The sequence below is a fragment of the Tachypleus tridentatus genome, chromosome 7 (genome assembly GCF_004210375.1).
Source record: "Tachypleus tridentatus isolate NWPU-2018 chromosome 7, ASM421037v1, whole genome shotgun sequence".
Classification (NCBI taxonomy): domain Eukaryota; kingdom Metazoa; phylum Arthropoda; class Merostomata; order Xiphosura; family Limulidae; genus Tachypleus; species Tachypleus tridentatus.
The window spans coordinates 42,081,430-42,097,446 of NC_134831.1; the positions used below are offsets into that span (position 1 = coordinate 42,081,430).

At 31.7% G+C, this 16,017-nt stretch overlaps 2 protein-coding genes across 5 annotated transcripts in view; one reads left to right on the forward strand and one right to left on the reverse strand.

The window, feature by feature from the left end:
* LOC143255514 (small G protein signaling modulator 1-like) overlaps nt 1-10,028 on the reverse strand; it is an 83,936-nt gene extending 73,908 nt beyond the window's left edge. For 2 of the 3 annotated variants that reach the window (XM_076511296.1, XM_076511295.1), the window contains exons 1-2: nt 9,952-10,028; nt 9,796-9,839 (exon numbers count right to left, since the gene is read on the reverse strand). In XM_076511296.1, the coding sequence (XP_076367411.1) occupies nt 9,796-9,839; nt 9,952-10,012 (105 nt within the window). In that variant the 5' untranslated portion in view covers nt 10,013-10,028. The remainder of the gene's footprint in view (nt 1-9,795; nt 9,840-9,951) is intronic. The other variant, XM_076511298.1, reaches the window with a different exon arrangement.
* A 196-nt stretch (nt 10,029-10,224) lies between these two features.
* car (vacuolar protein sorting-associated protein 33A) overlaps nt 10,225-16,017 on the forward strand; it is a 47,239-nt gene continuing 41,446 nt past the window's right edge. Inside the window, exons 1-3 of one of the 2 annotated variants that reach the window (XM_076511302.1) lie at nt 10,225-10,374; nt 13,653-13,718; nt 14,500-14,627. In XM_076511302.1, the coding sequence (XP_076367417.1) occupies nt 10,255-10,374; nt 13,653-13,718; nt 14,500-14,627 (314 nt within the window). In that variant the 5' untranslated portion in view covers nt 10,225-10,254. The remainder of the gene's footprint in view (nt 10,375-13,652; nt 13,719-14,499; nt 14,628-16,017) is intronic. The other variant, XM_076511303.1, reaches the window with a different exon arrangement.

The window sequence follows — 16,017 nt, forward strand, 5'->3', positions numbered from 1 at the left end:
ATGCAATACCACACCAATCAAAACACTGTTAACTTGAAGAAACTTGTTCAGTAAAATATAAAGGGTAGCAATGAATCTTTGAATAAACTAAACCTATAAAATTACGTTAGAAGGGCCAGAATCACCACTTACTCTGCTTACCTATTATACTTCATTTCGAAATGGTGAGAAATTTAAATATATGACAGAGGTACAATAATTAAAGATTGAGGACTACTATCAGCAGAAATGAATGGAAAGTTGATTAACAGTGCTTTGGAAGGAAGATAAATACGCCAAGACTGTACAAGAACTATCAAGTTGGTGTTAAGCGTTTGTCCGAAGAATTTAGCATACATCTTTTCTGACCTAAGTTTATTATTACTCGCGTTTTTTTCTCATAAGCTATATAACATTTGTTTGTTAATCGCGTTATTGATACTTCACTTTTTTTAATATGTGATTTACGGTAAACGCAACTTTGGCGTCCGCCATTTTGGACATCAAGCCGTCGATAGTTGTCAATGGTGGCGATAAATCTGAGTAAATAGTTTTATTTCATAAAAACCATGTTAAAACGGCTTGTGAAAGCACAGTAAAAGAATTTTAAATGATGGTTCTGTTGTCTTTCATTATTGTCAGTTCTAGTGATTGTGGAATTCATGTCTTGTTGATTCCACAAGTAGTTCAATTCAAAGTATCAAATGACATAAAACCTCAGAAGGTAATAAGTTATTCTTAGCAAGATGGATATCACACAAGGAAGTAATAAAAACGTTAGCTGGTATTTTTATAACTTTTATTCATCTTCTGCAGTCACTACTGTTGATCCCAGTAGGGATATAAGGATTATTTACTTATTGTGACATTACCTATATACCCCTCGGACTACGATAGTGTCTAATACAGCCTGGCCTAATGTGCCCACACATATGCAATTGTAATTACACTCATTACTCGTTAGTGCCCGTAGAAACAAGATGGGTCCCTTATCAAACATCATTAGTTCCAATAATTAATAGTTTTCTTTTATACACGTTTTTAATGACGAAGTTTAAATTTACATAAATATTATGTAACAGATTGATTCTCATACTTTTCACAAAATGTGCAACGCAGATGAGAACACTGTAAAGGTGCTGTAAATTCGGTTTCGTAACTGCAGCAACCTATATTTATCTTTTCGGGGTCAGTTGGGAATTATAAAAAAAATGTGGCTTGTTTTGAACCCCATCACTTGGTATAGTGACCGTGACTTGCATATCTTTCAGTGCCTAGAATATACTTAACCTTTCAGTTCATCATGGCAGACACTAGAAGAAAATAAGATTGCATGAATCGGAATTCTACTAGCGTTAAGTTTCACTGCTAAACAATTGCCATCAGACCACCAGTCATACTGTAAAAAAATCGTGTTCATCAACTGTAATTAGAATTACAGTTTAAATAAATTTGGCTAAATAAATAAAAATTGTACAGTAATTACATAAGATTGAATATTATATATACCAGTAGGTGCTGCTATCTTGAAATACCATTTGTCATGATTTTACTATCGAATCGAGAGTCTAAGATCGCATCTTTTGCACAATATTTTATACCAAATAACTAATGAAGCTCATATCACAAACTGATATAAAACAGAAGATTTGTGACACCACACTCAAAGATTGCACAAAATGTTTAATAGTACTTATGTTCATCAACAAGAAATAGACTTCTAAGCCTTTTAAGCAATAATAACATCAGCTCCCATATACACGACGTATTGTTTTCCAGTCATAAATTTTATGAATACTTTCACTCCATTACAAGCGAGATGACCGCCTTTATTTACTTGTATATAGCTCGACACGGCCAAGTGAATAGAGACGTTCGACTCACAATCTAAGGTAGCGGATTTGAATCCCTGTTGCACCAAACATGCTCGCCCTTCCAGCCGTGGGGGGCGTTATAAAGCTACGCTCAATCCCACTATTCGTTGGTAAAAGAATAGCCTTAGACTTGGCGGTGATGACTAGCTGCCTTCCCTCTACTCTTAAACTGCTAAATTAGGGACGGCTAGCACAGTTAGCCCTCGTTTAGCTTTACGCGAAATAAAAAAACAAAACAAAAAATACTTGTATATATGCAGGATGTTTGTTGCACCATAACACAATAGTGATAACGTTTTTCATAAACATAATCACTTCTTTCTGTCGTGTTAAAACTGCTTTCAAATATAACTGTATGTCTGTTTACTTCAAAGCTTCTAACGCCTGTCTGGTTGCCCCTTGCAAATTAGGGACGGAAACACAGGGGAAGGCAGTTCTTGAACTAATCTACACCAGCGAATAGTTATATTGACCGTCACATTATAGTTCTAACTGTCGTATCGTACATCCATACAAAATTCCATTGGTATCTTCTCTATCAGTAAGTTTTGTAAATCTAATAATTTGATAACAACAGATAATATAGGGGGATGGAGAGTAAAGAGAAGTTCTAGTTAATTATTTCATTTGGTTTGAATTTCGCGTCAAGCTACACGAGGTTATCTGGGCTAGCCGTCCCTAATTTAGCAGTGTAAGACAAGAGGGAAGGCAGCTAGTCATCACCACCCACCGCCAACTCTTGGGCTACTCTTTTACCAACGAATAGTGGGATTGACCATCACATTATAACGCCCCCACGGCTGGGAGGGCGAGCATGTTTGGCGCGACGCGGGTGCGAACCCGCGACCCTCGGATTACGAGTCGCACGCCTTACGCGCTAGGCCATGCCAGGCCTAAATTCAAATGAAAAACAAAGTTTACACTCTGGCCGCAAGGGACAAAAGACGAAATATCGTATTACGTGTCTAGAATTCTCGACACTAGATGTATTTTAGCGCAGAAAATATACGAAGAAACAAATGTATGATGAAGAGTGGTTTTAACCTCAAATCAATGATTTTAGGGGTAGGTTGGGAATGTGCTATTGAAAAAGTAATGCAATTACAACTTCATCACTTCTATGGTAATAAGTAGTGATTAATATCTTAACCACTTATTTAACTCTTTATACTGTATTATATTACGTATGTACAAAAACGGGCAGTTTCCGATTTCACGTAGTTTACAGTTATAATTGTAAATGCAAAGTCATGTAGCACAGAGTATAATATTAACTTCTATGCAGGGCAAACTGTCCATTTAGAACAAAACTAAAATCCAACCAAGTACCTTTTTTATTTATTTATTTGGATAAATAGACCGGAAACGTTGACACTACTAGGTTTTATAAAGAGCATTTGAAGTCTAAACTAGACAATTACGAGTTTTATTGTTTTTTATATAAAAGATTAGGTGAGAGGGCGCTTACAAATAATGATCCACAAATTTCAGAAGGAAAATAGATGACCATTTAAAGAACACTGAACACAACAGGCCTTAGCCACAGTAGTCATTTGAATACGAGTATAATTACTTTAGGTTATACATTTCTTGACAATTAACACAAGCACGATGTCCAGAAAGTTTTCGTTTGGATGGAAAGTGTTACAATATCACGTACATCTTACAATAACATGATTTACTTTCATTCACTGAAGATGCAATCACACTAATAAACCTCGTGGAATAAATCACCTTGGCATTTACTACAGTTTTCACCACGCCAAAGAATGGTACAAGTACTCATCCTGTATTACACAAGTTCGATTTGCATAAACTATGTGTCTGGTGTTATTTCCAGAAACCGCCTGGATGAACCACGCATGATGCAGACGTTTGTTGTTAAACTAAGCTATGCATCTGTCATCGTAAACCGGAGTATTTAGCGTTGCGAGCCCCAAGACTTATCGCCGAGCTACCAGGGGCTATTTCATTTCCATCGAAGCTTACACGGGTTGCCTTGTACGTAGGCTGTTCCAAACTACTTGTATAACTGAAAAATAGAAAAGATTTCGTCGCTACCAGTGGAAGTTTGGATCAACATACGTTCCTGGCACACCGTGATTAAAATGGCTGCGATATTAAGGCTTCGCTCCATGCCAGACTAACAGGAGTTACTAGTTCACAACATCCATTTCCATCGTTGTTCCTGTCCACCACGTTCCCTAATTACTGATTACGGGGGATTTTGATATGGATTTAGTGCCACAACCCATTCTTCAACTGAAGAGTACCAATGGACAGATGATCGTGGGACCCATGGGGGGATTTTCAGTGCTACAATATCAGTCTTCATGGTTTTCGCAATAAAAAAGGACAACAGTGAAAACGTTAAAATGTCGACTGTATGGCTGCTTACTGCCATTTCTAGAAATTACACCCATTCGTTTCCCATAATCTCTCATGCTCCATTGTTATTTATCGTAAAGAAAATGTATATCTATTGATACCAATTATAACCACCTTGTGTGAAAAAAAACCCCTACAATATCATATGTATATGTAATTAAATAAAATCTTGTCATTGTAGGGCAACAGATCATTAACAATGTTCATAATGTGTAAAGATCAATGTAAAATGCATCTAGAATAAGTTTAGTGAACAAATATGTACATCTCGCTGCATGGTAATACATCTACAGATAAGCCTGCATTTTCTGCTCACTGGTTTAATTAAGTGGAACACAATTTTGCTATTAATTATGCTACACTTACTGTGTAAAATACCTTATTTTCAACTAATAGGACTAATCACTAATACTTGTACAGCCGAATATTTGCATTGACAGTTCATTTTGTTAAACAGTTTATGCTTCAACATTATCAAACTAATAACACAAGGCTACATCCATATTGTTAAGCACAATCCAATCACTAGTGCTCAGCCCTGAAGGATCAACAAGAATTAATGTTGCTTCCCTCAAGAAAAGACAAACCAGAACTGTAGACAAACATGTCAAATAAGAGGACAGTATTTGTGGTTGAGAAAAAGTGTATGGAAGAGTTTTTTTTTAAACAAAAACATGGCAAGAGATATCCTGAATTTCAATTATTCAAAGTAGCTCTTGGTACAGACTATTGGCAGTACCAGATCAATTTCCAGACAAAAATAAAAAACACACATCAAAAGCACTTCATCTAAGTCTTTTATCTTTGCGAAAAGCAAGAGACAAGGAACTTTTGAAATAAATTTTTTTCTTAAAACCTTTTGCTGCTTGAGCAGTTATTACTACTCCAGACAATGCTTCTATACAAAGTTTCGTTATTCTTCAACCAATACATTTCCTACAATTTAAACACTCAGTCCTTTGAAGTTTACCAAGAACAAATTACCTTGGTTTGAACACATTTTCTTGAACAAATATTCATACATTTTTTTGAAAGAAAAAGTGTATAATACTAAACATTCATACTCAACTAAAGAATGTTTTGTGGCAACAGAAACAGTTATACACATTTACAAAGACCACTTTTCAGTTTATAATTGCCAGAATTAAAATAAAATACAAATGGAGTAAACATGCATGTTTATTGTAATCAAAATAACAAAAAGTTATACCAGCAAACTTAAGTATATTGTTTGTATTTTACTTTAATATTTGCACAAGATAAAATGTTATTTTAATAACTTATTTCATTAAATAAAATATACATTCTGATGTGCCATCCATGCTTGTAATTAAATTCCATGAATAAAAACAACACAAGGACCAAATTTAATTGTTTATAGTTTATTTTTCCTCTAAACTCTGCATCAATCAACATAGGGCAAACTATCAATCCAATTAAACTCCAAATATTTTACTATTTAATAATACATGCAATGGAAAGTAAATAATTATACATCTAGTGAATTCCATTTTCACTATTTTATCAAAATAATGTGATAAGACTACATTAATTTTCACTATTTTATCAAAATAATGTGATAAGACTACATTAATGTAATTGGTTGATACCACTTACCTTCCAGTTAACTTAAAAAACAAAACAAAATTAATGTCATTTCAAATCATATGTATACTTCCATAAAACAAATAAGAAATTATTTACCAAAATGTTTATTTTAAAATAAATCACATTTCATCTTTAGTATCTGAGGGACCTTTTGTTTAAATTTCACTTCTGTATTACATAATGTTGATTCTTAAAATAGATACAAAAGTATGATTAATCATTAAAAACAAGTGAGCTATTTAAACTTAAAAACAAATTGAGTAATAAATTTATTTTTAAATATTTCAAATTATATTGATTTAAAAAAATACAATTGAATTTCATATTCTTCTTTTGTCATTACATTCTAAGATTAATAACATGCAAAAATGTGAAATAGCTATAATTGCTTCTCATTTCAATATTCTAAAATCATTGAGGCTCTGTTAGAGTAATAAACTCTCACTTATACCTCCTAACTCATAAAACTAAACCTACTTTTATTTATTTACACACAAAAACCTCAAGTGCATCCAGTTGTTGAATTCAGATAATGAAAGAAGTGAAACTATTTTGAAATTGACATTCTAATTGGAAGACCAGGAACACATATTTCAAATAAACAAGAGGTAGAACCTCATTCTGAACAACTTAAGTGACTAATTACCAGTCCATCAACAAGAAATTATTTTTAGAGGTACCAATGTTACAAACATGCTGCAATAATGTACAGTGAAACATGTCAATAAAAAGCTATGTATGCAATATATCTCTTGAAAGCAAAACAATCAGTTGTAATAGAAAATGTATTAATATGCTGCATCAGGTAACAAACTAAAACTATGAAATTACTTCTTAGGCCAAGTAATTACTTGAAAGGCATAATAAAGAATTTATCATTTCTTGGAACCCTGATACTGCATTACCAAATAGAAATTCTATAAAATATCTTTATGGACTTCATATTAAGTCCCTTCAGTATTGTTGGATTAATGTATCATTCTTTTTTTCTTTTTTTTGTGTATATAAGTATTTGATATTCTGAAATTTAAACAGTATTACTAAACTGAGAGAAATCTCTGTATGAATAAGCTTAATAAGACATATGCTCAGAGTAATGTTGACCTTTTGACCCACAAGTTTAAAACCTTAAGTCTGTTGTGTAACCCTAAACCAACAATTAGATTAATCTAATCTTTAGATATTCTGTCCATAAGACCAGGACAGACAGGAGCAAATCAACATTCCCAACTCTGCTTAGGAGTCATGGAAACAAACGTTTTAATTGAGAAAACTTTTTCGTGCTTCACCACATACAATAATATATAAGGATACTGTTTGAATAGCTAAGAACTTGCTACTAAAATTAATTTCATTAAACTTGAAAGCAAACTATCCACGTTTAGAAACAATATTACTTGCTCTCAAAGTGATGTAATTTGGATAATCAGTAGAAATAACTTAAGGAATGCCTACTGAATGTCTGACTATTTGGTTTTTTTTTCTTTATTCACAGAAATTGTGCTTTTTAGTAAAAATATTTTTGTTTTGTATAAATTCGTAGGTTTATTCTGGAGTGTTGCAATAAAGAAGCCGCAAAACAGCTTCTACAATTATTTATTTAAAACAATGTCATCAACTTCGATACTAGACCATTTTCTTTTTCAAATTTAGTGGTATAACAAAAGAGTTGTGTGTTGGAAAATACCAGTTGTTTGAAGAAAGTAACCATTACTGTAAGAAGTTCACTTGATATATAGAAAGGCAAGTATTAAGTTAGCTAGTTGAATTCTAAAAGAAAGATACAAAAACATAATATTATAGTGTTACTGGTCCATACAAGTGATTAATTCATGGAAATAGAGCTTGAAAGAGGTGGTGTAATATTTGTTTACAGTTAGAAAAAGATACACTTGCATGTTTCACTGCCTATTTTTTCACTTCTTAATGAAAACAAAGAGCAATTGGTCATCTTGGTTAACCCATTTTCATCCACTTCCAACCTACATATGAAAAGTTTTCTTGTATCCATCCCTGATGTCTAAAATAATCATCCATTGCTCTTCAATTCGTTTCGTATTTTAGCATCTACTACAAATAAAAACAACATTCCATAGGTTGAGCATATTGTCAAAAGAGTAACATTGCCTGAAGCAGTGTCCAAATTTTCCATACTTTTAATTTGTGTTCTCTCTGAGCCAATGTAACCCTTTTTGATACCAAGAACAATACTGTTTTTTTTCCATATTAGAAACTAAGTTAAGGAACAGTGTGATGTATAAAGTACATTAAAAATTATGATAATCTACAAATTAACATTCAGTATAATTTTTTCTTTGACCATCAAAAAATGCTCTTCTGGCCTAACTGTCTACAGTTAATAAGAACTGACTGTGCTATAATATCTGTTACAGAGGAAGTATGCTGTCTATACATAAACATTACTGAAATGTCAAGAATTTTTTAAGGAATTCAAGATGATATAATGTTAGTTAAGGAATATAATTCAAAATCTGTAATTATATAGCAGATAGTTAATTATTTGTGCATTATGCATGCTTCACTAGACCTGGTACACTGCATTCAATTAGCTATATAAAACCACTTCATAACTTGTTACATAATTACTAACTTCTGATCAAAGCAAACTACCTATATCAACTACACACAACAAATCCACTAATTAATACTGTTAACTGAATATGCCATTCTTAACACATAGCAACAGTATTTTAAGTTTTGTCTTGTTTATGAAACTTTAATGCATTGTAAATAAACTGTAAACCAAAATTAACGTAAAAAATATGAAACAAAGGTTGAAAACTATTGGTAAAATATTTTATTGTAAACCTCCAAAATTATGTACAGTAGCATACTGCAAAGATAAAACATTTTAATAAATTAATTAAAAACTAATTAGTACTGTTATTAATGAGAATTTTAAACAAATTGTAATAAATCAACATTACTAAAGAAAAAAGAAACTGGACTGGGTTTAAGCTGATTTACAATCAATAATTATTAGGCATATTTAAACCATTAGTAATTACAAACACAAAGCCCTATCTATAACATTCAAATTAAATGATTGAGAATGACATTCTGAAATAATGTTTTTAACTATATTACACATTTCTAAAACTGATGATGCATGCTCTTTTATTAGCCTTCCAATAAAACACTTTGAAAGTGAAAAATTATTACACCTGTTTGTAAAGAAATGTATTATCTTAGTATCATGTACAATATTCAAACTCTTTTATTAAGTCCAAATAGAAATGTTAAGTTCATTATCTGTTCATCTATCAAATAAAAGTGCACATTTAAAAACAAATTTACAGTTCTTGCACTACTACTAAACCTGATGAAGGATGCAAGTGCAATGACAAAATGTTGGCAGAAAGTTCATTTGCTATTAAGTACCTAGAAGTAAAATTTGACATTTCTAACATTACTGCAGAAAAACAGTTTATTCTCAGTCTATTTAGTGACAACATTTGATCAGTAATTCATTGACTGCATTACCAACTTACAAGCCTTCTTATGCACACTTCAACATTACCAGAAATTTCTTACTTTAAAATTAGTTAATCCCTGGTCACCATAAATATCTTGAATATCTTATTTTAATAAGTATTTTGCCATTTGGTTCTAACTACATCAAAAACGAAAGTATCACTGCCACTATATCAGTCAAATTCTTTCAATACTTTTAAATTTACAGACCAAATATTTATATGAAAAACAAAACTATTAAATTTGGATAAAGAAATAATTCAACTACAACATATTACAAAACGATATTTCGTGTAATGACTAAACGCATGTAAAATCCCACCAGCCTTTACCTTCAAAATATACAAAAGCAGTTTTGAAACAAATATATAAATCACAATACTTTTATTTAAACTTATCCACTATTTTTAAAATCCTTCGTACTGCTTTGACACGGCTCGAGTCCACTCACCTCCTTTTTCACCATACGCAGTAACTTCTCTCGATATTCCTTCTCTGTGAAAAATATTAAATTACATCAAAATCACATTTATACTACCATACTATAAACAAACACGTTCATCTTGTAAAATCTCAAATATGTAAAATAAATAAATATTTATAGTACCTGCAGGAACTTGTTCGGCCATCACTACATCAAACCAAACTGCATGTGACGATATTGTCATATGCACTCCGTTTAAAGCTTCAGTTTAAAAACTCCTTTGTGTAAGTCCGCAACACAAAAAATAGTTCTAATAGTTATTTCTGTCAAAATCTAAAACTAAAAAAACCTAAAGTTAAAAATCTCACGAACATTTTTGTGTGTTTTTTCACGACGACAGTATCGATAACTTATCAGGAACGTTGTTTTAATTAATTATACAACTTTTGAATTACCAGAAGTACTTGTGTTGTATTTCCGGAGTGTATGGTTCCAAAAAGTGCAATGGCTACTCATTTGAGCTCTGGTCGAGTAGATATTGGACAATTAAGAGAAGTTGGCCGGCGCGAATTATTAGAGTGCTTGGATAAATGTATTGGTACAAAGGTTGTTTATATAGTTTTTACAGCGATTATTCGTTTTGGAAATATATTCATATTTATTTAGTTGTCACTATTATTAACTTAAATGAGCGTTAGGCTTAGCATAATTATATATATTACTGAATACATCTGTATTAACACGCCCACATTTCTTGAACGTTCTTACAGCGACATCTATTGTGTACTGTTGTTAAGTGATCATTACTTGAAGATTAATTGATGTTTTAAATTTTTATTATAATTATCATTTCTTTATAGCACACAAGTTATCTTGCCATTATTATTTTTTTTTTAAGTAAATGTGATCTGAAGTATTTAACGACCTTTAAGATTTGGTAATACTAATAATTTGTAAAGAAGTAAATGCAGTGTAGTACAATGTCGACCTAAACTCAAACACCATAAAATTTTGAGTTGAGCTAAAGGCCTTTGATATGTTTCTTTACTTTTAGTATTGATATATTATTGTTATCCTCTTCAACTACAATAATGTATTACAGGTTCTGTAAATATATAAACAGTAAAATTAAAAAAAAAACGTTTTGTTACGTTTAATAGAAATTTTGCTTGTATTTGTACTGTTGTATTTAAAACTTAAATAGCAAAAATACTGGAAACAAGAAAACAAAGATGTATCTGGCTGTTTTTTTGGTGTGAAAACAATGTATCAGAAGGTGTAGTGCACTGTGTTTGGAATGTCTTGGTATATTTCCTTTTATTCGTAACAGTTATTATTGTAATGTTATTATTAAGAGTATCTTTAATTTTTAAGTTAGTATGTAAATTTAGCAAATTATTGTTTCTATGACTCAGCTGGAGCAATTCTTCTTTATTTTATATTGTTTTCATTAACAGTGTTGGGAGGAAATTGTATTAAATTATCTTGTTCATTTATTGTTAGATTAGTTTATTAATTTGGTGTCTACCTAAGCTAAGTGACTCTCATGAAACATTATTAGTTTTATGGCCATAAATATATTTAATGGAAAGCAGCTATCCAACTGATGAAACAGTGCAATGGTATCTTTATAAAGGAAAAGAAATGGTGTATATGGGTAGCTGTACTTTGCATTTAATTCAAACATGTTTGTGATGATAAAATAAAAATAACAAGGGGCCATTTTGTTCTTTAAGGCTCTAAATGCTCACCTTTGAGAAAAAGTAAAACAACACCCTTTATTAATTCTGCTTTTAAACTCTTGTTAAGTGCTGGTCAAGGGCAAATCACTGTAAGGCAATCACTATATGAAAAGTAATTCTTAACTGTAGTCTAACCTGTCTTCTTTCTTATAAGCTATGGAATATTGCACAAAGAAATCGGAGGCTGTTGTCATTTTGATCCTCTAGCTTATATTGTAAACCTCAATAAGACACCACCTACACTTTTCTTTCTTAAGATAAAATAAATAAATCTTATCCTCTCCCCATCAGATAATCCTTCTATTTGCAGAATCATTCCATTAGTCCTTCACTGGATCTTTTCGAATAAGTCATTATCTTTTCTTAGATAAGGACACCCAAACTTCATAGTATTAAAAGTGTGGCCTAACTCATGATTTGTATAAAGAGATTACATCTTTTTGACTTGTAATTAATACATGTATAATTATGCCCAAAATTCTTCTAGCTCTGTTATGACAATAAAACATTACCCTGCTTGTGTGATTGACTTTTGCAGCTCTCTGCCAACATCTATTTCTTCAGTCATGCTGTTGATTGGATTCTCTCTACCGACTTCTCTTTCTTCAGTCATGCTGTTGATTGGATTCTCTCTACCAACATCTCTTTCTTCAGTCATGCTGTTGATTGGATTCTCTCTACCAACTTCTCTTTCTTCAGTCATGCTGTTGATTGGATTCTCTCTACCAACATCTCTTTCTTCAGTCATGCTGTTGATTGGATTCTCTCTTCCAACTTCTCTTTCTTCAGTATGCTGTTGATTGGATTCTTTCTACCAACATCTCTTTCTTCAGTCATGCTGTTGGTTGGATTCTCTCTACCAACTTCTCTTTCTTCAGTCATGCTGTTGATTAGATTCTCTCTACCAACTTCTCTTTCTTCAGTCATGCTGTTGATTGGATTCTCTCTACCAACTTCTCTTTCTTCAGTCATGCTGTTGATTGGATTCTCTCTACCAACTTCTCTTTCTTCAGTCATGCTGTTGATTGGATTTTCTCTACCAACTTTTCTTTCTTCAGTATGCTGTTGATTGGATTCTTTCTACCAACATCTCTTTCTTCAGTCATGCTGTTGATTGGATTCTCTCTACCAACTTCTCTTTCTTCAGTCATGCTGTTGATTGGATTCCCATCTGTATTAATTAATTTCCTTTCTCTAATTGTTTTTCTTGGAATTTTTATAAAACCTTGTGTGACAGCAATAAATAGTAGTCAAACACATAATCCATTTTTTATCATAATTTTGATTGGAAAACCAAAAACATGCACTTATTAGCATAGAAATCAACAAATCACTTGTGAAAAATAGAATCTGGAACTGCACAAATACTGTAAGTGCTCCCCCCCTCTGCAGTTTGCTATGTCACATGGAAATTAATTAGGCACAGTACAGTATTTACTGATTATGCCCCTTTAAATATCATTAATGTAAGTAAGAAAGATGAAAGGTCCAAGTACTGGAATGTAAGGCATATTACTGGAAACAAGTTTAAGTTTGACTGGACTCCATTAAAAACGTTTTTTCTTATTGATACATCTGACTATCTAGTTTACTAGTCTTTCTCTTGACAATGTTATTTTCTTAGCTAATCTGCTCTGGCCCTTAGTTTTTCTAAATCTAAGTATAACAAGTACACACTTTTTCCATCATCCAAATAATGTATAATATCTTGAAAAAGATAACACATCAGTGAAGGAAGACATCTGCTTGGACTAGTTTTATTTTATAATATTATATGATTGTGAAAGACACAATCATTTTTCATATAATATTATATGATTGTGAAAGACACAATCATTTTTCACACTACAACTTTTCCCACTGTAGGAGTACTTTGAGACATGAGTGGTAAAGTTTATATGATCATGCTCAAAATGAATGATATGTTCCTGTTAAACAAGTAGGCTTGTATATTAATGTATGTGTTTATTCTGTCTCGAGAAACTACAGCTAAGAGATTTAAAAAAAAATTAACATATATGTATTTGTAAATGCTTATTTAAAGAATAGTTCTCCAGGCAAATTTCAGTTAAACCAGTTTGTTTACAGTTTTAGTTTTTAGACACTGTTAGTGACATTGTTCACAATATTACTAATCTACAGGCTTTGGTTTGGGATGAACAACTTACTGGACCTTTTGGGTTGATTGCTGAATACATGTTGCTAAAGGTAAGCATATCCTTAGACTTGTACTAAGAGTTGAACAGTGACATTTTTTGAAGTATTATAACATCAAAATGTACAACTAATTTGTCTGTTCTTCAAAATTATATATTGAATCATTATCTCCCTGCATAAATGTTTTTTGGGAGTATAGGATGGCATTGTCTATCTCTTTGTAGATATTTCCCTTCTGATTGTATTTAGAGTTTTAAGAAGTAGATTATAATCAAACTTCACTGTACCTTTTTCTTGTGAATTGTGAAGAACCTCATTGATTTTAGGATTAAAAACTCAAAGCCCAAGGTCACCACTTAGGGTTTTATTTCTGTACAAAATAAAAATATAAACATACTATATTTATCAACACACTGAAACCAAAACAAGCAGAATTTAATGGTTGGGGGAATTTGCTATTTTAATAATGAATATTTTTCTAAATGTCTTTCATAGATGTATAGAAGAATGTATTATTGTTTTGATGATAAAGTTTTAAATAAATATTTATATTAATGAAGAATTAGTAGCTTAGCTCAGTGTTGTGTTTATAATATGACAAGTTAAAGTGACATAGTGACCAGTGTTAAGAGACTATATGATTTCTGGAACTACGAACGATTTTGTACTATTGTCAAATTTTTCTCTATTAATGACAATAAAAAGTTTTATTAAAAATCTCATTATGATAAGTAAATGCATTAAAAGCAATGCTAAATATTACATTTGTTTGCTTTTTACTTTCACAATAAATCAAAATTGTAACATATTACTGTCATTTTTTTTTCTTCAGGAGCATGACGTTATTTCAATGTGTCCCCTTCGACAAGGAAGGTTGCCTTCTTCTGATGTTCAAAATATCATTTTTCTAGTCAGACCAAATTTAAATCTTATGGACCTGGTGGCAGACTGTACTTTAAAGTATGCAATTTTTTAACACAAGTTCATTACTATATGCCTGTTGTTGCATATTGAGTCTTAACAGATAAGTTATATAATATACCTTACTAGTAATTGTATCCTTAGTGTCTTTATAAGTGTTCACTGATAATTAATTATGTTGTAACTTATAGTTTATTAACCCTTTCCAAATGGAGCATTGGTCAAATACCATGTCAATGAGTTTGTTGATTCACATTCAAAATTTTATCAAACTACTATTTTATGAATTTATGTCATTAAGTTTGGTATCAAACTGTGGATTATAACAGGGTTCCCATGGGTCCTGGAAAACCTTTTCACCACCCATGTGTGGTTTAACTAACTAATTAAAAGTGTGATGATTTCTGACTGGCCAGATGCAATAGGGAATTACCACATTTAGGTTTCAGCTTTGCCTGGAGAGATTAGTGCTAAATGTGGTAATTCCCTATTGCATTTGGCCAGTCAGAATTCATCATACTTTTAATTAGTTAGTTTCTGAATGAAATTGAGACAATTATCCACAAAGCATGTATAAAAATGACTTGCAGTTCTGGAACTCCTGTTGTTGTATGACAATCATTTTGATTCTGTTTTTGTATTATTTTCACATCATGCTAGGGAAGTGTAAAAATGAGAACTGGAAAGAGAATGAACTCTATAGAACGTGTCTTTAGCCAGTACCTACAAATGTATATATGGCACACTGCAGTGTATGTGAAAAAGACTTTCAGCTGTAGAAACGTGAGTGAACCTGCTGTTAAATCACACATGGGTGGGGAAAAGCATAAAAACAAGATAAAGCATATGAACAGCAGTCCACACATTAGTTCATTCCTAACTCAGAACAAACCAAGTGCTGGTACAAGTAGGCATGCACATACTAGCATAAATGTGAACATTTAATCTACAGATGTATTTAGAGCCAAAATTATTTGGGATGTAAAATGTGTGAAATTTGACTTTAGCTGCAATAGTTGTAATAACATTTTTGAAACATTTAAAGAAATGTATTCTGATAGTAATACAGTTCAAAAATGTATATGTTGTGAAGACAAGAGTGCTTACCTTGTAGGCTTTGGTATTGTTTCACATTTTGATGATCATTTGGCTACATGCTCGAAACAAGTGAATAAAATTGAACTCATAATTGAATAAGAAGCAAGTGGACATTCATGTTGACACTGGGATCCTGTTGAATATTGAGTTTTATCACATTAATTTACTTCTGTTTTCATTGATAATTGGCCTATGTTATTGGAATCCATTTCATACATTGGAATGAAAAAAAATTATCCAACTTTCCATGGATGAATTACCATTCCTTTCTATGTGATAAAATAAAGGAATCTACGACTGCATCGCATGGACTAATAAACATTGGAAGCTG